We start from the raw sequence: 22483 nt of genomic DNA, 5'->3' as shown, positions 1-22483 counted from the left end.
ATCATCACCATCATCATCATCACCATCATCATCATCATCACCATCATCACCATCACCATCATCATCACCACCATCATCATCATCACCATCATCATCACCATCATCATCATCACCATCATCATCACCATCACCATCATCATCATCATCATCATCATCACCATCACCATCATCATCACCACCATCATCTACAGTCTATGTAAACAGTAATAGCTTTCCCATTTGATTAACTGCTACTTTAAAATAATTTTAAAATATCCCGCTTTTGTTATGCAAACCGTGTTTGAGGGTATACTGAGATTTTACCAAGACTGGTCTTCGTGTGCTGCCTCTTCAGCGACTTCCACCACCACCACCACCACCACCACTACCACTACCACTACCATTACCGCCACCACCACCACCACTACAACTACTACTACTACTACCACAAGAACAACAACTACCACTATCACTACCACTACTACGAGTACTACTCTTCTGCAATTGTTACTACTTCTGTTGGAGGTGCTCTTATTAAATGTAGTAATCGCCTGATATAGTTGTGGCAGTGTGTATCGTAACATTTTCATCACAAGTTTCAGCATCATGTACAGTTGATGGAACTGCCGTCCTTCCGTCCAACTAAAACACAGTTTCCAAACTTCTAACTATTTCCTCATCCCGATCCCTCTCTCTCTCTGCAGCCCTGCTGAGCGCCGCCATCTTCGGTAACGTCTCCTCTATCATGTTACGACTGTACCAAGGTTCAGAGGAGTACAACGAGAAGATGGAGAGCATTAAAGAATTCATCAAGTTTCACGAGATTCACAAGACATTGGGCAACAGGCTGATGGAGTCCTTCCAGCATGCTTGGACATACACCAACGGAATTGACATGAACAATGTAAGTACATACTAAAGGCTAACTTACTGCTTTGTTATTCAGATGCCTGTCAGCCTATGGAGATCCGGTTTAGAATCGGTCTTTAGTGGCCCATGCTGTGGTAAGGGAACTAACTGGACTGGGCGGTCAAACGTTCTTGGCTGATATGTCATCATATCACTAAACCGATGCTCATGATGTTGATCACTGTTCTCTGTTCCAGACTCGAATGCACACAGTACAGCGATTAAATCGCAGTCACATAGTTTGAATATGGCCGGTGTAGAAAAACACAACCGAGGGGTGCGGTACTAGAACCGTTATCTAAGGCGCCACATGTGGCTGTGTTCATTACACAAGCAAAAATCTAATGATCGTTTGTTCGAATCCAAGTTTCACCCTCATGATGTTTTTTTATTTTAATTTATCACCATATGGAATACATACGTCGTGCGTTTCACGTCAAACTTTTATAATTAGATTGAAACTGCACGAATGCGTCGAAAATATAGTAAAAACTCGGAATAGAGCGTAATACGGCTGGGGCGACTTAAATTGCCAGTAAGTTACGCCCCACCTCCACCCCCCCCCACCCCCAACCCCCTACTGCGTCTAACAAACCCTTGTAGTCGCGTCAGGTAACGTCTGAGATTGACCAATCAGAACACGGCTTATCAAATCGCGAAATTTGACATTCGCACTTACGTTTAGAACTTTTATCTCGAAATCGTTTTGTACCCGAACGATTGCGGATGCTATTTTCCTTACGATCACCTCCCAGTGACACACATGTTGCATGCTACAAGACTGTCAACAGTGAGTATACAGTTGGTGAAAATAGCGTTGAAGGATGTCAGCTTGCGGAATTATTGGCTAATAGTAAGCATGACATCGGAAAACCTTAAACGTATGTGCTGCAAGTCAAATATCTGGTTTTATGCGGATTTTCATTTGTTGTGGGATCAGTTTCAGTGACTGAGAAATTGTGTAAATCTCGCACAACCCTAAACAGTAGCCGGTGTCCGTCTCGTGTTTGATTGGCAGGACATAAGTTGCTCAAAGGTTATCTGACTCTACCTTTTACAAGGTTTGTTCGACTCAGAAGAGGAGTGTAACGAATATTACTGAGACTACGTTTGAATAGACGCCTGGAATTGCTCGACGATTTTGACTAGATTTTGTCTTCACTTCTTTTTGTGGGAGACATCCTGTGCTTCACCAGTGCTGAAGGTGTATACTTATATCGCAAAGAATGGTACAGGACATTATGGCAGCATTGCAGCCAGGACATGGAAATATGCAACACGTGCTTGTCATGTCTATCTCAGCGTCCCTGCACTATATCTGTTGCCTTCTGACCATCTTTGTTATTTTTGTCATAACACAAGTTCAGATGTACCTCACCCTTGAAGATCAAGGTTAGAATTGGTCTTACGCAACCCATTATTGACGTAAGAGTTGACTAACGGGATCGGATGGTCAGGCACGCTGACTTCCTTGACACGTGTCATCGTCTCCCTACTACGTAGATCAATGTTTATGAATTGATCACTGGATTGTCTGGTCCAGACTCGAATATTTACAGACTAACGCCATATAGCTGGAATATTGTTGAGTGCGACTTCAAACACAACCACAGCCAAGTCAGATTTACCACAGCTTCGGAACACGCGCCGGTATCTTTTTCAACTAAACTTGAGTTGTTCGTTTTATCAAGATTGTACATTTTCAGAAATTTGTCTAATGCTAGCCTGTCAGATTTTCCATTCGGCTACTTTCGCTTTTGATGAACTTGTATTGTCACGTGACCTTGAATAGAGACTTCTTCGAATGATTGATTGAGGAGTGTCATATTACCCAAACCGTGATTTACATACGAATAAGGGTTTTACGAGACTGTTAAACTTTTGATCAGCAAGAAGCTTATAACGTTCAGAAGCCTTTTTCAATCCAGAATTACACAAAACATTCTTCAAGCTCTGACGAAATAAAAAACAAAGAACATGTTTAAAAATCGAATTTCTCCGATCACGAAATATTTTGTGTCTAAGAGCGGAATAATCACACGTGATTAAAAAAATCAAAGCGAAAGAAGCCGATATTGAGAGCGCCACGGTAGGCAGCTGCATCCCAGCTGGGGAGGCCGGGACCTGATGTCGTAGAAACTCGGCATAGGATTTAGCAGAACGTCACTCGTAAATCAGCCGTCTTGACAGCGGCCATTATGGAATGCAAGGTTTCAACCTTGATGTATGGAGATAACTAATAACTGCGGTCGTTGAGACATGTTTATAGCCCTTGTACATTAGGCTGAAACGTATGTTTTTATAAGTTAATTAACTGCATCTATCGGAATGCTATATGAAGGCTGGAAAACGGCGCAACCAGCTGAGAACCCTGCCGTTTATGTCTTTGACAAAAGCGTGGCTGTCGTTGACGATGACGCACAAAGACATGCGTGGCGGTGGTTCCATTAACGTGCAGGTAAGGCGGAGACAGTTAATGGTTACCAGGGCAGGAGGGATGTTGGGAGGGTGGCCAAAGGAGCCAATACCTAATCCAAGTATAAAATTCATATCTGTTTGATTGCACTTTATCTAACAATATTCTGCAATCAATAACATTCTGAAAAGGATCGAATCACGGTCTGTGAGTAATCGAGACACGACAGACAACCCAGTGACTGACGTAATAAACATCGATCTGCGCAGTTTGGGTAAGATAAGTGAGTGAGTGAGTGAGTTTAGTTTTACGCCCCACTCAGGAATATTCCAGCTATATGACGGTGGTCTGTAAATAATCGCGTTTGGACCGGACAATCCAGTGATCAACAGCATAATCATCGATCTGCGGGATATTTCGAACCAACTAAGTCAGCGAGCCTGACCACCCGATCCCGTTAGCCGCCTCTTTCGACAAGCATAATCGCCTTTTATGGCAAGCATGGGTTGCTGATGGCCTATTCTACCCCGGGTAGACCTTCACGGGTCTTGGGTAAGGTGACTCTTGCATCATTCACGGCGGTAGCTGACAGGGCTGTGTTCAAGCACTGTGCGTGATAGTTTCCAAACCTTGCAAGCCAGTCGCGATAGCTATGCCTGAAGGCCCACAAAAAATCCACTAGCCGGAATTTTGAACGTAGACACGGGTTTCATCATGAAGCTGCTGATATGATGAATATGTTCATCAGGGAATAATCTTGCGTGATCTAAAAGTGTTATAAATTAACAAGTCAGACAGAGTGATATCTTTAAATACCAACCGCATGAAAATTCACTATGAAACTGTCCGACTGGATTTTTAGTAGCCAAGGTTTAGCAGGCCAGTGAATAGTTAGTACAGCACATGGAGACGGTCTTGGTCGGGGTCAAAAGAAAGCGGTGTAAGGAACAATGATAAATAACTCACAAAGCGCAGCTATTCTAAATCTTGATTTACGTACTCTGGTCAAGCATTCCGATAAACCTAACTACATAATGTCTTCTTGGCTATTCCAACGACATGAATATAATAAATTTGGCTTCCAGGCAAGCGGTACTGTAGATGGAAATCAGAAACACAATTCCAAGTCAATCACGAGAATCTTTCCATACAATCTGAATTCAAGTGCCCTCCGTCGTCACGCGAAATGCTCCCTAATCCCCGGGACGACACGGGGTTGTATGCTCTTGGAAAGTCTATCCGCCATGTTGGATAAGGTGCAGAGCCTCAGTAATCAGTGACAGGGAAACATATTAAGTGAGTAAGATCTGTCAGGCTGTGGAAATGTCCATACAAGCCAGGAGACGGGTCGATCATAGGTATAATATTTCTTTCACGATGCCCCCATTAGATGTCGTATTTCTATCGATCGTGACCTGCCGCAAACTGATCCAGGAACGAGATAAAACGAGACTTTAGAGTTATTTACGAGAGCCGGTCGCCAGAACAGTCGGTTTATCTGAAGAAGTCGACATTTCGTACAAAGCTGGCGTTATCCTGTAGATAAAGATATATAACCTGCGTAAGATCTGATGAAATATGTCGTCAATTCCATACTTAGTCTGTCATTGGAGATGATTTATGAAGGTATTCGAGGTTGTAAAATTGTATTTATGCATCCATCCATACATTTTCCATACATACATACATAGGGGGCTGTAGATAGGCCAGTGGTTAACGTGTTCGCTCGTCAATCAAAAAACGGGGTTCGATTTGGCATGTTAGTGAGACCCGAAATGTTTTCTGCGTTTTGTACTCCTCTCATGAAAATTTCATCTTTGAAAGTCTTTCGTCATTTATATCTATCAAGCAGTTGTTACAGTGTTCACTCCCATAATGCATAGCCACTGGAATGTTGCGTGATTGCTTTAACGGAATAGCTGCATGACATACAAAGTTCTCAGCAATTACAACAAACGTTGCCGTAACGAAGAGGTGTGGCGGGCATTACGTGACTTGAAGATGGAATCAGTGAACCAAGAAGAACAATACAGGTATGACTTCGCGACATATATGGTCATACGCGGTTCGCCATCTGGCAAGGACTTTACTTATAAACCGGGCGACTTCCGGTAACTTTCGGTGTAAACTTCGTGTCAAAGAGGACAACGATGCATTTCTGTATCATGAGAATTAAGGAAGCAATCTTATCATAAATGAACACAGAACATAAATGTCTTGCTTGTAGATAGGCAGGTAGAAAATACTGTCCTTGAAATGTATGTTTATTTGCGTGAAACACGAAGGTTCTGACACTGAGTTACCGAGGGGTTCTTGCGTTAACGTGAATACTGAGTTACCAAAGGGTTTTTGCGTTAACGTGAATACTGAGTAACCAAGGGGTTCTTGCGTTAACGTGAATACTGAGTTACCAAGGGGTTCTTGCGTTAACGCGAATACTGGTCACCAAGGGTTTCTTGCGTTATAGCGAATACTGAGTTACCAAGGGGTTCTTGCATTAACGCGAATACTGAGTTACCAAGGGGTTCTTGTGTTAACGCGAATACTGGTCACCAAGGGTTTCTTGCGTTATAGCGAATACTGGTTACCAAGGGGTTCTTGCATTAACGTGAATACTGGTTACCAAGGTTTCTTGCGTTAACGCGAATACTGAGTTACCGAGGCGTTTTTGCGCTAACGCGGATACTGAGTTACCAAGGGGTTCTTGCGTTAACGTGAATACTGCGTTATCGAGGGGTTCTTGTGTTAACGTGAATACTGAGTTACCGAGGGGTTCTTGCGTTCTCGCGAATACTGAGTTACCGAGGGGTTCTTGTGTTAACGTGAATACTGAGTTACCAAGGGTTTCTTGCGTTAATGCGAATACTGAGTTACCAAGGGGTTCTTGTGTTAACGTGAATACTGAGTTACCAAGGGGTTCTTGTGTTAACGTGAATACTGAGTTACCAAGGGGTTCTTCCATTGACGCGAATACTGAGTTACCAAGGGGTTCTTGCGTTAACGCAAATACTGAGTTACCGAGGGGTTCTTGCGTTAACGCGAATACTGAGTTACCAAGGGGTTCTTGCATTAACGCGAATACTGAGTTACCAAGGCGTTCTTGCGTTTACGTGAATACTGGTTACCAAGGGTTTCTTGCGTTATAGCGAATACTGATTACCAAGGGGTTCTTGCGTTAACGTGAATACTGAGTTACCGAGGGGTTCTTGCGTTAACGCGAATACTTAGTTATCAAGGGGTTCTTGCGTTAACGCGAATACTGAGTTACCAAGGGGTTCTTGCGTTATAGCGAATACTGAGTTACCAAGGGGTTCTTGCGTTAACGTGAATACTGAGTTACCAAGGTTTTCTTGCGTTAACGCGAATACTGGTTACCAAGGGTTTCTTGCGTTAACGTGAATACTGAGTTACCGAGGGGTTCTTGTGTTAACGTGAATACTGAGTTACCAAGGCGTTTTTGCGTTAACGCGAATATTGAGTTACCAGGAGTTCTTGCGTTAACACGAATGTTGAGTTACCAAGGGGTTTCTTGCGTTCACGAAGGAAAGTGACTCATCTACTTCATGCTCTGTAGCGTGATATGGCACTTGGACCCTTTTGTCAACTAACATCTCATTCAGGGTGGTATAATGGAAACTGTAAAGTAAAGTGTAATCACGACCTCCAGTACACAATAAGCTATCTTAATGTGTACTCCTCAGGAAGTTCAGAATGAATTGGTAGTAATATATGGCCGTAAGTTTGACCGTGCATTTGGCTATGTTAAATACGTACACCATGAACGCTACGTAAATGAAAGGAAACTCCCATGTCAACTATTAATGAGTCGCGTATCAAGTTTCGTTCTTTTGTCTAAGGGCATTTTAAATACGTACATCATTGTGAACGCTGAGTAAGTGAAAGGAAAATACCACGTCAGCTATAAATGAGTCAAATTTCAATTTTCGTTCTTTTTGTCTGAGGGCATTTTAAATACGTTTATCATTGCGAACGCTGAGTACATGGAAGGAAACTACCATATCAACTGCAAATCAGTAATATTCAATGTTTCGTTCTTTTTGTCAAGAGACATTTTAAATAGGTACATCGTTGTGAACGATGAGTAAGTGAAAAGAAAAGATCATGTCACGGTTTTTTTTGCGTTCTTTTCGTCTTTCAATGTATAGTTATTTTAGCCAGTGGCCATATAAATCGAAAATATGAAATTTTCACTGCCGACTTACTGTTAACTGAATTTAATGATGAAGGCCCTGTTTCATCCCAAATACCGATTTTTCAAATCCAAGCTTTTCTCCAGACTCGGCTGACATCAAACAGAAGTCACGTAAACTCATAATTTGGTCGGATTAGCGAAGTAACATGCGACACGCCCACACAGACTGCTTATGTCCTCGTCAAATTTCATCGAATGAAATAATGACTCGAAACTGAAAGACGGAAACAGAATTTTTGTCCACAAGAATTAGCCCTTGAAAGGATTGAATTAAAACTGTTATATTTCCGTCGAATGTTCATTTCTGTTGTAAGAAGTTCTACCTCAGACGTCTCGAACATTTTACCCGAAGAAATCTGAAATTACTTTCCTAAAATATCTTGTAATGAAAAGTGATTGGTGCTTGTTTTATAGAAATATTTACAATGATTTTATATAAAATTTATATTGACAATAACAAAACAAAGAACATCTCTGTTCATTTTAATCTGAACTTACTCTGAGTGGAGATTATCAAACATGGAGACAATGTGTTATTCTGTTCTGTATCATATGTTTAATGAAGAATGAAATGCAATATCATGACTTTAAACCTGATATCTTTGATGCGCCTGTTTGACACATGTAACTAACGTTTTATTAATCCCTGACCATCCAAAATAGAAACCTTGAGAAAAAACGTTCTCTTATTTTTCTGCCATTGTGCACGATTTAACAAACCCACCTCAATTCTCCATTTGTTTCCGTGGCAGAGAACAGTATTTGATAGCTTGTTAACCACCCATTAGTACTGAATCTGCCTGCGAGAGACGACACATCGAAATTCGTCTCAATCAAAATGCAAATTTCTGGCATCAAAGATAGCAGTAATGGCCAAAGTATTGAATTTTCTATTTTCCCTTTGAAGTGGTATTTTATAGCAACTATAATCCCCGAGTCGTTACAGGTAGCTTAAACCCAAAGAACAGCTGCAACAGAAAAGATTTTCACTAAAAAAACATATTTCATAGAATGCATTTAAGAAGGCTGTCCTTGTGAACGGAATATTGAACTGGTTTTGCGTGTTTTTTACTTACAGCATGGAATGTTTGATTTAAAATACAGTTTTTGTTTCAAATAGTAGAACCACGTGATTAATGGGTTTTACATTTGAATCAGCTTTTGAGAAAAAATCAATTAGTTTTAGGACTTAAATTTTTAACGATTAATAGCTTTGATCATTTAAAAAGGCTACTCTGATTTTTTAATGTTGGAACTAAGTAAGGGTCCAGCGTAGTTCCAGCTTCCATGACAAGTCTCTGTTAATAAATAGATACGTTGTTGTTTAACGTTGCACTCGGTAATGCTCCACTCGTGTGACGGAGATCTGTATATTAATAAGTGATCGTAGCAAGACAATCCAGTGATTGATATCATGAAGACCTATACCAAATTTCATGCATTGAAATTCATCAGTTCATCAAGCTGACCAACCAATCCGGTAAATCCCCTCTGAAGAGAAGGTTGAGTTTATTGATCTGAATGCATTCTAGATATATTACACTGGGGGCATGAAGACATGAAAAAGGAAGTGGACAATTCTGACATGTATCTTCACACAAGCTTTCTTTACAAACTTAAGTTATGTTGCTTAAGTTCAACTCCATGTTGACAAATATATTATTATTAACCAGTGATTTTGTTTTCTGTAATTAGCGATTATACTCTTGAAAAAAGTAGGGAAACTTCATTTTTTATATTTACGATTACAAATATTTAGGGGTTTTATCGGAATCAATCAATGTTGATATGATATTACTGAATGTTTTTAGAGTGCGTCAACCATTTGCACTTCCTTACATCCACGGTTATTTGGAATGTAGTCTCTTTTGAAAGATAATTGTGTATGACATGTAATTTGCATGTGTACGATTTTCATTTTAGAACAAACGACTAGAAACAAACACTAACAAATGTGTGATGCAAGATGAGTGTCAATATGAATGTTCTAAGTGAAACGTCAAAATCAAGAATGGGACCTCATGCACGTGTATGGGGCTACTGCGTATTGCACGTACATTTCATGAGCTGTGTTTAGGGGTGGTAATAGAGGGAAATGGTGGTGCGTTCATAAGAGGCCTGTCCTTGAAACGTTTATTAACGTTTACACTTCCTATCTAAATTGAAAGTTAAGGTTCCCCTACTTTTTTGGAAGTGTATATACCAGTAAATCAAAATATTTCGTTGTACAAATGGGAACAATGTGTGAAGCCCATTTCTGGTGTATCCCGCCGTGTTATAGTTGGAATATTGATAAAAGCGGCGTAAGACAATACTCACTCTTTTACAAATTATTGTTCTGTAAAACCGATTTCATAATTGTGTTCATAATTGACACAACACAAACGACCGCTAAACAGCGGCAACATTGTGAAGCAAGCATGAGTCAGAGGGTGGATATGCGTGACTATAGGCAATATTCCGTCAATATCAGGACGAGGGACACTAGAAACAGGCTTCACACAGTGTACTCATGTGGGATATCCAACCCGGAAGTTTGGTATGACCCGCGAACGCTTTACCCTCTGGGCTAAACCTATTTGGCATACGACCAAATACCATTTTCCATTTTCTACCCACTGCCGCAGCAAGAAATTCATTTGTTATTGGTACAGTGGAAGCAGTCATCGGGACTGAAGGAACATTCCTGTTTCAGTCAGCGTACTGGATTGTAGAGCAGGTGACAAATATACAAGCCAGGTAGGGGGAGGACTCAGACTTTGTGCTGCTGTCGACAACTTGCCGGACTGGACACCTGCAGGATTTGACACCTTTCACAGTGTTTGAATGTGCGCAGTTGTTTCTGTCAGTTTTTTTGACTTTTCTCTTTCTTATTTATTCATCATTCTTTTCAAACTTTCATGAAGTTTGGCAAAATCTAGTGCGTAAGATGACGTTTTCAACACCCGATTAAAGTTAATCATTGGCTACACTATACCCGTATGTGTAAACCGTTAGCAGTTAATCACTGGCTACACTATACCCGTATGTGTAAACCGTTAGCAGTTAATCACTGGCTACACTATACCCGTATGTGTAAACCGTTAGCAGTTAATCACTGGCTACACTATACCCGTATGTGTAAACCGTTAGCAGTTAATCATTGGCTACACTATACCCGTATGTGTAAACCGTTAGCAGTTAATCACTGGCTACACTATACCCGTATGTGTAAACCGTTAGCAGTTAATCACTGGCTACACTATACCCGTATGTGTAAACCGTTAGCAGTTAATCACTGGCTACACTATACCCGTATGTGTAAACCGTTAGCAGTTAATCATTGGCTACACTATACCCGTATGTGTAAACCGTTAATATGACAATGGCGGATTGAATAGATGAAACGAAACAGAGATAAAGCCGGCAAACTCTCAAGGGAAACGACATAAATTGTTGAAACATACCTTGTCCGTTTGCACGCCATTGCTGAAGTCAATGCTATTAACTAACATTCCTCAACTTCATGACGAGACATGAACACGAATGTCACTGAACACTTGTCTGAGTACACTTAGTCTCAGTATCATTCGTCACACTCCTACACTGAGTCTAACAAACTCTAGGTAACCTTTGAGACTGACCAATCAGAACGCTGCTTACCAAATCCTGAAAGTGGACATTCGCACATACCTTTTGAACTTAAACCTGGAAAAGGTTTTGTACCCGAACGAATTCGAATGCTATTTTCTGTTCCATCGCTTCGGGGTGATGGACATGGAGCTCGCAACAACACTGTCAACAGTGAGTAAACTATCGCTAAAAATAGTGGGTTTTTGGTCAATATTCAAGGATGTCAGCTTGCGGAAATATTAGATAATGGTAACCATGTCATCAGAAGGCCCTAAACGTATATACTACAAGCCAAATATCTGTGTTGTATACGGAATTTCGTTTGTTGAGGCACCAGACCCACCAAACCTTAAACAGTAGCCGTTATCTCATTGGTTAAATCCGTTCGGTCGTCTCTCTTTTGATTGGCCGATCATGCTCAAAGGTTAGTTGACGCGACCTCCTACTAGTTTTGTTTGACTCAGTGTAAGCGTGTAACGAATTAGACTAAGTTTACATAGACTGAAGGAACACTAACGGTGCACCAATAGTTGGATGTTGGTTAAATACTCTCTCGTCACGAGATGTTGGAAAAAGTCTCGCTTGTCACGCCGAAGACAGGGTCAATTGCCCACATGGGTTCAGTGGAGCCCATTTCTAGCGTCCTCTGTTGTGATATTGCTGGACTGTTGCTAAAAAGGGCCTAAAGCTCGATCACGCACCCAGCACCTGCAGCACAGATTTTAGAACACATAGCAAGCCGAGTTACCAGTGTGTTTTTTAAAGACCTATGTAGTTATCTTTTGACAAAAAAAATATCCCAGTTTCCTCCACAAACTATGAAGGTGATATCTTTGACACTAGTTTTTAGTGTTATTTACACCGCAAGCTATGTTCCTGAAGCATTTTTTTAATGAATGGCGTCTTGTATGAAGCGTAATGAATCTCAGGATCAAAGGCAGATGTCTTAGTGTCAAGACTTGCAAGTTTTGGTATCAAACGCCAATGACCGATGCCTCTTAGTATCTAAAGCTGATACTAAATAGCTGCGTCTACAAAGGCTGATACGCGTATCTATGATAGGCATATGCGTCTTCGTGTCAAAGACTTTTGCGCACTCATATCAAGTCTGTAGCTTCTGAGTATCAAAAGTTGATGTGTCCAAGTATCAACAACTGACACGTCTGTGTATGAAATGCTGATGCGTCTTAGTATCAAAGGCTGTTGCGCACTCGCATCAAGGTCTCAGTATCGAAAGCTGGTTTGTCCTCATATGAACAACTGATGCGTCTATGTACGAAAGTCTACATAGCTTCTCAGTACCAAACGCTTATGCATCTTAGTAGGAGAGGCTTAATGTGCGTCTTAGCATCAAACGCATCTTAGTATAAAAGGCTGGTGCGTCTCACCGTCACAGAATGATATCTCTTTGTGCCAAAGGCTGGTGCGTCTCACAATCACAGACAGATGTCTCTTTGTGCCAAAGGCTGGTGCGTCTCACAATCACAGACATATGTCTCTTTGTGCCAAAGGTTGGTGCGTCTCACCGTCACAGACAGATGTCTCTTTGTGCCAAAGGCTGGTGCGTCTCACAATCACAGACAGATGTATCTTTGTGCCAAAGGCTGGTGCGTCTCACAATCACAGACTGATGTATCTTTGTGCCAAAGGCTGGTGCGTCTCACAATCACACACTGATATCTCTCTGTGCCAAAGGCTGGTGCGTCTCACAATCACAGACAGATGTCTCTTTGTGCCCAAGGCAGGTGCGTCTCACTATCACAGACAGATGTCTCTTTGTGCCAAAGGCTGGTGCGTCTCACAATCACAGACAGATGTCTCTTTGTCCCAAAGGCTGGTGCGTCTCACAATCACAGATTGATGCCTCTTTGTTCCAAAGGCTGGTGCGTCTCACTATCACAGACTGATGCCTCTTTGTTCCAAAGGCTGGTGCGTCTCACTATCAAAGGCTGATATGTCTGAGCCACTAAACTGATAATATTAATAATAGTATGAATTAACATTCTGACTACATTTTTACAAATAAACGCTACAACCAAACCCTTGAACATGAATGCATCGGTTGCCAATGACACCAATATTTGTTCTTACCTTTATTGTAGAATAGTTTGCACAGAAAGAACTTAAACTCTACCATCGACACTGCCAGTGTCAACAGGTCAGGTTGTAACTGCAGAATAATGAATTGAATTGTACAATTACAGTGTCCCGATATCCCATTAACGGAATCCATTCCATCAGGACTAAAACTATGATACACAAGAAACAAAAGCTTGTATTGGATTTGCTAAATATTCCGCCTGGGTAATTCAATAACTGATTTTTTTCATGCAAACTTATGTGTAAATTTCGACACTTCAACACAAGCAAATAAATTCTCCTAATTTTCTGAACAGCAGCGCCGTGCGTCCATCGACCTTGCGCAGTAGCCGTCAGTATTTCTCTTGCTCTGCGCAGCCCCTGTAATCCTATTGTGTCCTTTGATAAATGGTATGTCTACTTTTGCAAGCAAAGCTAAGCTAAACGAACGGAAATTAGTTCGATTTTTGCATGATAAAGAAAGCCCATCCCTGTAAAATCATCTCGGTAATGACTGCGATCAAGGAATATCTTTCTAAAATCTTGTTAGAATAGATCATCAGAGTGAATTAATTTCTTCCGAGAATTAGTAACTTGCCATTCGAAAGGAAAGAAGATAGCCTTTCGTTCCTTTTCGCATATTTGAAAGGGCGGCTGTCTTTGAAGATAATATCATATTCGTTTGTTGATAATGTTGTATTAAATTAGACGTATTTGTTTTCAGACGAGCAAGGGCGTAATTATATTTATAATTCCACATGTTTACAAAAGAAATCACTCACATGGCTTAATGTTTCTAAATGTATAAATCAAAGAAAACCTCAGTGCTCTGAAGTGAGTAATTAACTGTATTTCAGATGTTAAAGGGTTTTTTCCTTGATTTTTTTAACCATATAAGCATACTGTTTGAGTGTTCTAGCGCTGAACGAAATCACGTGATGTCCCGGCAATGAATCACGTTGTTGCCGGCAGAAATTCTGACGTTACCGTCGCATACTGAAATTTTATTACAATCTTCCAAATCTCTCCCACAACAGTTTCGGGGCTTTTTGAAAGACAAAAGAATTTTGCATATTGATAATGTCTGTAAAAGGTAGTGACGTCACCCAGCTTTAGCACAATAAAATATGCGTGCTTGTTCTGCCAGTACCATCTTCCTAGAGAGAGTGAGTTTAGTTTTACGCCGCTCATAACAATATTCGAGCTATTTGAGAGGAGGTGTGGAAATGGAAGTATTGCACGTAGGACGTAGTTCTTGGAGACGAGACGTTTTTTGCATAGCAGCGGGTACAGCAACGTGCAGTAAACTTGGACAAAGTATTGCGACTATGTGTCCCAGTCAACCCAGCGGTGAATGTGACTGTGACTCTGCGCCTAGTGGCAACAAGAGTTGTGTTTGACAAGGGAGGTGAAATTGACAATACGGTTTGCCGTGGAGACTGAGCAAGCCCAGGCTGTGTGGATATGTGCGCTATATACATATATGTGTGCGTGTGTGTGTGTGTGTGTGTGTGTGTGTGTGTGTGTGTGTGCATCTTGTATAATAACAATAATAATATTCCTTAAAGGTCTTACAGTGGCTTTAAGCAGTTGCCGACGCCGTTTGGAACGTGGGATACGCATCGTCATCAGCATCACCATCTTCGTCGTCGTTGTAGACGTCTTGATGATGATGATGATAATGATGATGATGATGATGATGATGATGATGACCATCATTGTCCATGTTAATTTTACCTACAGGTGTTGCAGAGCCATCAACTTTCGGATTATCGTTGTTATTTTTGTAGAAAGGCTGCCACCATCATCATCAACACTATTGTTATTTTCATCAACAGGTACTGAAGAGTTTCCCTGACTGCCTGCAAGCTGACATATGTCTTCATCTAAACCGGAATCTACTCAACAACTGTGGGGCTTTTAAAGGAGCCAGCCCAGGTAAGCATCAGTATAGGAACAAATGCACCATTATCGATGTAACACTATAATCAGGTTACGAGAGAGTATTTTCTGTAAATTGTATCATAGATTAAAGTGATAGTAGTTGTTGGGTCATAGTATAAGGGTAACGCCATTTTTCAGGGCATTATCATTTGCCCGAGGTCTTTCATTAACTGCCCGACGAAGGAGGGCAGTTGAAAAGACCGAGGGCTTCTGCAAATGATAATGCCCTGAAAAATAGCGTTACCGTTATTATAGCTAAAATGAATAGAATTTTTAATACAATAAGAATAAAAACAGCGGCATCGGTTTAGAAGCATTTACTGCCAACAACAAAACGAAGGAGGTCACTGACACACATTTTACAAATATAGTCACGTCATAGAACAACAGAGATGACGTCACTAATGAAAGTGACGACATTCGACCTTGACCTTTGCTCATACTACCAGCCGCCATTGGTTTCAGTGATCAACAACGTTAGACTTCAAGTCGATATTTTCATTGCTGTATGTTGTCATTTATGGCACAATCGTTATGGATGGCACAAGCAGGAAAGTGCATAATGGCACAGGCACATGTGACGAATGTGAGCCAGATATATGGTCAATAATGAACCCAAGTTCATTCGAGCCGTAGGTGATTGAACTTCAACAGCTGAGCTACATATGACGTCACCTAACAACGGGCTTGATAATGGCCCGTCGTCAAGCATTTTGCAGGCGTTATCGAGTTACAGTGGACCGCTCATTTCTGATAACGAGCGGCAGTTTTCATGATAATTCTATCATTTTAGTTATAATAGCTATTATGGTGCACATTTCGTATCATAAATGCCCAGTGCTATTAGTACTTTGGCAACAGGTAGCGCTTTAGAGTTATCTCCCTTTGAGTATGAAATGCGTTTACTTCCGGAGTCAAGAAAATTCTAAGTGCCATATTTTGCTGGTTCTGAGGGATTTCTTATACTTTTACTCACGGCAAATATTTAACCGTAACAATTGTTGTTGTTTTTAAGTGTAGAACAGCACACACAGATCCACTTGTCGTGACAGGTTAAAAACGTGAGGGCTGCGTTGAAAAACCTGGAGGTTTATTTTCTTCTGGCACACATGTGCGAATTCGAATCTGTCTTGCTGAATCTCCCTGTCTGTTTCTTGTCTTATCAGTGCCATACTTATACTCATGTCGGTCACCTGACGAGCGGTTAGATCGTTAGCTCGTCACGCCAAAATCTCTGGTAAGATTCCCCACATTTGTACACTGTGTGAGGCCAAACTGTGGTGTTTCACGGCGTTATTATCTGTGAAATGTTGCTAAAAACCGGCCTTAGACTAAATGGCTGACTGGTCTAACACTTGCATTACTCCGGGTTTTTCCCCACAGTTTAGCAGAGATCCAGTGATATAGCTTGTATAATGTTCCCGACGACGTTAAAACCTAACTGTTTGAAAACTTCATGAGCCTGCCGGCTACTTCAACACATTCTTGCATGACATGATACATGTAAGAAAAGCGTACATTACAAATCTATAAAAGTAGAATTCAAATTCAAATTATATTAAAATTACCATGAAACCAATTTCGACTAGTGCCCCTCGGCTCCAAGTGTGAATAAGGTCCTGTTGCTATGGCAATCTCGGCTAGATTTCCCCGAGAAGCTGGAAATCATAGCGTTGACCATGGAACCCTACGCAAAAAAACAAAACAAAAAAATATGAATGAAATAATTTTCACATACTTTGTGAAGCCCAGCAGGCCCCATGGACACCGGTTCGTATCAACCGGTTCGTGGCAACCGGTTCGTAGTAAGCGGTTCGTTGGGGTGAGATAGAAGTCATATATCTTATCAAGCCCAGCAGGCTCCATGGACACCGGTTCGTATCAACCGGTTCGTGGCAACCGGTTCGTAGTAAGCGGTTCGTGGGTGTGAGATAGAAATCATATATCTTATCAAGCCAAGCAGGCTCTTTGGACACCGGTTTGTGACAACCAGTTCGTGAGTTTGATAAACACGTTGTATATTTTATCGAGCTGAACAAGCTTCTTGGCAACCGGTTCGTGTGTCTATGTTTTACCAAGTCCAGCTGGCACCTCTTGAACCGTCTCGTGACAACCACTATTTCCTACACACCTGCCAAATAAGGATTATGTTCAGTGAAACCTCGTGTAACCGGAACACCGACTCATACAGAACGAAACACCGTTAGGTCGTATTACAATGCGTCGAACGCACCTTTGTTTCCAAGAAAATGCTGGGTTCTTCATATTCAATATCTATCATCATTTTGTGCTACGGATGGAACGAATTATTCAGTTTCAGTTATGTCAACTTCGACACAACGGGGTTTGAATGTATCAACTGTTATTCATATCATTGGTGGGTGTCTTCGGAAAGATAGCGATAAGTCAAAGGATGAAAACGGTATCCATTTGATGCATAAACGGGTAATTATGCAAATGTGTAAGGTCAGGGGTGCTCCTTTCAGTGTTAATAAACATGGCATCACGTTTGCCTGTCGGCAATTGACCATTACCATCAGGGCAAATAACCAGGATAATTGTTATCATTACCGTATAGACTGTTGTAATATCAGGAAACCCTGACGCCGAATCCGGACAGTCTCGTTGGATGACCAGATCAGTTGAAAGAACTTGAAGTGGACGATTGTCGGACAGAATTTTCTTTGCGCCCTAAATCGGCATCCAGTTTGTGCGGCTGCAGTTATCTTTTGAACAGCAGGGAAGACACCAAAAATAGTCAGAGTAATTGCCTCTAATCATTACTGTTATGCCTGGGTAACCTTTTCGTCACTTTGATGATGTTTTTGTGCTGTATGTTGAATGTGGGTTAGTCTTTGATCGTGTCCGACTTCTGTATAACCAGGGGCGATAGGTAGTCCAGTTGTTAAAGCATTCCCTCGTCACACCAAGGACCCAGGTTCGATTTCCCACATGGGAGGGAGGGGGGGGGGCAATGTGTGAAGCCCATTTTTGTTGTCCCCTGTCGTGATATTGCTAGAATATTGCTAAAAGCGGCGTAAACCTACACTCAACTCACTCACTCACTCACTTACATGTGCTACTACTTCCTCCTAGTCAGGAACAGGTCTGTTCGTCAGCCATGTATATAATGTCTTTGTTCATCACGTAGAAGACCGGAGTCCATTTGTGTACGATGTGCGAAGCCAGTTTTTTGGTGTCCACCGGAGTATTGCTGCAGTGAAACTTACAAATCTTACAAATCCCACGTATTCAGATACAAAACACACACATGTGGTTGTGTCCTCTGGGCACTCATTTCGGAGCATTCATTCACCGACATTTACATACTCAATCGCGTCTCTTTTATGGAACAGGTCACCTCTCGTGGTTCCAAACGTTAGAAATCACCTTACTGTACTGCTTGACAACTATTAGATGACGGCCAGCGCAGTGAACGCGTTTGTGACAAGCAGGCGGAGCAAGTAATCTGGAAGAATACACTTGATTTGCTACAGGTAGATTGGCGATTAAGCACGTGCAATACAGGATGATCTTGGCGTGCAATCAATACCGCTACTCTTATCACGTGTCTCATGAGCGATTTAGTTCCACAAAACGCCATCACGACACGATTCGCGCGACGAAAATGGACTTTTTAATATGTAGACAACAACATGTTTCCCTCTTGTTTCAAACTGAATGTTCTGGAGGGGGTTCCCATATATGCAAATTAGGGTCACGTGTCAGGTCGTGGCTCATCTAATACTAAGACGTCAAGCAGTAAGATGCTTGGATCTGTATCCACTCGTGTTAAAGTTTCAGGGGCCAGGCTAGCTATTCTCGAAACGTTCGTAACCCTACGAACTTCTTAAGCTCATTCTTAACACACTGACTACGATCAAAGTTAAGAATTCTTAGGGCTACGAACGTTTCGAGAATACGGGCCCAGATTCATAACGCCATCGTAAGGTTTCGAACCGTCGTAACTCTATACATTATCATTGGCTTACGAATGATATAGCTCAACAAATGCTTTATGGATAGGGTCCCTGAAGCGCTCATACAGTTCAAAACCGCTCTTGTCATTACTGAGACTGCCATACATAGCAACAGAAAATTATCATGGCCATAGTAAAAATGACCATTATACATAATGGATACTGATAATAAGATAAAATATAATCCGACTAAACTGTTCCAGACAAATTGGATTTTACACTGCCATCTAGTTGCAGCCTCTATCTTAGATAGCCCGCCTTATATCTTTAAATACCACAAAAGGAAATCAATTCTATTCTAATTCACTCTGTTCAACCGAATGAAATTTCATTGCTCACTTGCTGCGTTATCAAAAACACTCAAACTTGAAACGTTCGTAAAATAACTCAAATAGTAGCCCCTCCTTATGAATTCGATTAAACTTGCTGATTTGTATCGCAGCGATCAACCTTTCGCGATCTGACTTGAGTTTTTAGGGATAACTTGAAAATTTGAATGTGTTCAGACCATTGTGTGTGATATTCCTGCAACATGCTCTTTGTGAATAAAATACATTTCTGCCCAACTCTATCACCTTATTTTCTCTAATCACACACGTTTTGATTGTTTCAGGCTGTTTACGAGCACTCTCAAGGAAGTTCAAGACTACGCATGCGCCACCGGGAGACACGTTACTACATCCGGGTGCTATCATGACAGCCATCTACTTTATAGCACGTGGTTCTATAGAAATCCTCAAAGATGATACAGTCATGGCCATATTAGGTAATCGAGGCTTGGTAGTTGTAATCAGTTATAGTCAATATCGGATTGTTGTTTCTTAAATTCCTGTGTGAACTAACCAAATGTTGTATTCATTTAATGAGGTTTGATACCATGCTTTGTGCACATACGGTGTGTGACAGTATGTGGCAGTAGGAACGCGCATTTTTGTTGCACAGTTATTTCCCTTTATTCTTCTTCTAATAATACCTCATGATATTTTGGCCATGCATGCATTTATCCTGAGGTAAACATGGAGTTATCTCCACCTGCCAAATTTAATTGGGGTATGCTGCTGTAATTGGACATAAGGTTTATACCCTCTGGTGACATATTTTAATTATTTTACACTATTAATCTAGTGTGAATTTACAATATTAAAATTCATTTCATAAAAACCTTCTTGTTATTGAAATCTGTTTTTCATCAATGAATCAATATTAATATTTTTTTTTATATTCCTGTTTTTTTAGAAGGTACATAATGTGTCAAATCTTGCATAGTGCCTTGAACATTGATTTTCCTTCTATATTTCATAGCAATACTATGACCACATGTTGAATAAAAAGGTAAACAATTTACTTTTAAGTAAAAAAATATTGACATATTACATTTTACAGATGGTCCCACACAGGGGCGCCACTTGTCAAACAAAAGCCACGGTGACTTGCTATTTTTATTACATAATTAGATGCGGGACACATCTTTCTACAAAATAATACCAAAATTAGCAATATCCTGACATTTTGATATCTTGTATCCTATGCCCTTAATGTAAAACATTCAGCCACGCCAACAAAACATACTACTTTCATCGCTACGGATTATTAGAGTCGATGGAATTTGGTTCCTGTCTGCCATTGTTATTCTTGGGCAGGATATTATGGCAGTATTCATCCATATTCAGAGCTTGCTCGAATCGCCTTTCTATTCCTGAGCCAGGGTGCAATGAAGAACATAACAGCAAGTTCGCATCTTGATCGTCTCTAGACTGAGTTACATAACTACAACGTATAAGGGTTCTTCTTCTGAGGAAAATTGAATTTGTCGGTTACAGTCCATCTGATTGAAAGTAGCAGTCTTCTTACTGACGTATCTGTCCCGGTTCGTTTAATCTGACTGTAATTCTCTACACTGATTCATACATTTTAAGCATCGATGTCGTTCGATCGTTCGATTCTCATGTCTTTATTCAGCGTCGCCGTTGTCTTTTTTAAATACATATTTTTTCTTGGATATATCGATCCAACGTTGCTGTTGATCCAATGTTTCGATCAGCTGATCACACCGATAGTTTGGCAAACCGTACACAGTCATTGTTTAGTCTAATTACACCCCTGTGACTATGTATCAGCCAGTGTTCTATTAGATACACCACATTGTGTGCAGGATGTGTGAAAACACAAGTCCTTACATCAGCTGGAGCGAGTGAGTGTGGTTTCACGTCGCTTTTAGCAATACTCGAGCAATATCACGGCGGGAGCCACCAGCTTTTCACACATTGTACCCATGTGAGGAATCGAACCCGGGTCTTCGGCGTGACGAGCCAGCGCTTAAACCACCAGGCTACGCCACCGCTCCACACAGGAATGTTAGAAATACGATGACAAATATTTTGGCCACCAGGAATTAATCAAAGTGACGTCAACAAATCCGATGACATCAAATCGACAACGTCATTTGGTGACGACAAGGACTGACAATAGTAATGTGGCTATTATTTTCTGAAAATAAATAATTTGTAAACACGCAGATTTTGAAAAAGAGGATAGATTCGAAATAAAATGATACAAGGGGATAATATTTTTGTGAAACCAGGCAATTTTCTAACAACATTAAGAAACAAAATACCAGTAACAGCTTAACACAAGTAGAAAGTGTAATTTTTAAAAATTTGCTTCACCACACACCTTCTGAATACCGAAGCAAAAATCACCACCTACTCGCTCCCCCCTGTCGGTGTAGTCGTGGGCTGTGGTACAGTTCTGTTGCAGATTAGTCTCAGACAGCCCGGTATTGCAATGTGCGCCTTAATCTTTAACCATTAGACACAAAAAATCCCGCTTAGTCTGACATCCAGATCAGTACTTTCCCTGTGTCTAAATCAGAACCGAAATAAATACGTTTTAATCAATGAAAGTACAAGCCTTTGAGAGGAATTGCGAAATAGGTACCATCGCGTGTTTCTTCTCATATCTTTATTAAGACATACGTACTTGCAGTCTGTGGACGCCATTTAGAGCTGATCACCTGAAGGCGAGTATGTATGGATGCTACCTTCTGTATTTGAGGACAATGACGTTTCGGAGTATCTTCTCACTCATTTATCAGATGGACGCCTTCATATACGTCTTTTGGCGAAAAAAACATGTCTCCGCCAAACATATTTTTTAATAAAAACACCTTTAGTGGCATGCTTTTCAAATCAAAAGTAGGCGTGAACTGGGTGATCGCGTGATTGGGATCTGCTGGAGTCATTTGGAACTGAGGTGAGATTCGCCTGCCTGTCCACGTGACGCGTCGCCTTGCACACCGCGCTTTGAAATCGCCATGGTGATTTTAGGGCCGCATCGAGCAACATGTTGCTA

General features: G+C 41.0%; 1 protein-coding gene across 1 annotated transcript in view; it reads left to right on the top strand.

Annotated features, from left to right (window-relative positions):
* The window catches only part of LOC137260434 (potassium voltage-gated channel subfamily H member 7-like), a 72845-nt gene that overhangs the window by 37118 nt on the left and 13244 nt on the right, over positions 1-22483 (top strand). Inside the window, exons 4-6 of the mRNA XM_067798094.1 lie at positions 684-883; positions 15047-15146; positions 19746-19898. Coding sequence (XP_067654195.1) covers positions 684-883; positions 15047-15146; positions 19746-19898 — 453 coding nt within the window. The remainder of the gene's footprint in view (positions 1-683; positions 884-15046; positions 15147-19745; positions 19899-22483) is intronic.

Source organism: Haliotis asinina, chromosome 13 (assembly GCF_037392515.1).
Source record: "Haliotis asinina isolate JCU_RB_2024 chromosome 13, JCU_Hal_asi_v2, whole genome shotgun sequence".
Classification (NCBI taxonomy): domain Eukaryota; kingdom Metazoa; phylum Mollusca; class Gastropoda; order Lepetellida; family Haliotidae; genus Haliotis; species Haliotis asinina.
The sequence above is the reverse complement of the archived record's forward strand: the minus strand, read 5'-3'. Positions and strand labels throughout refer to the sequence as shown.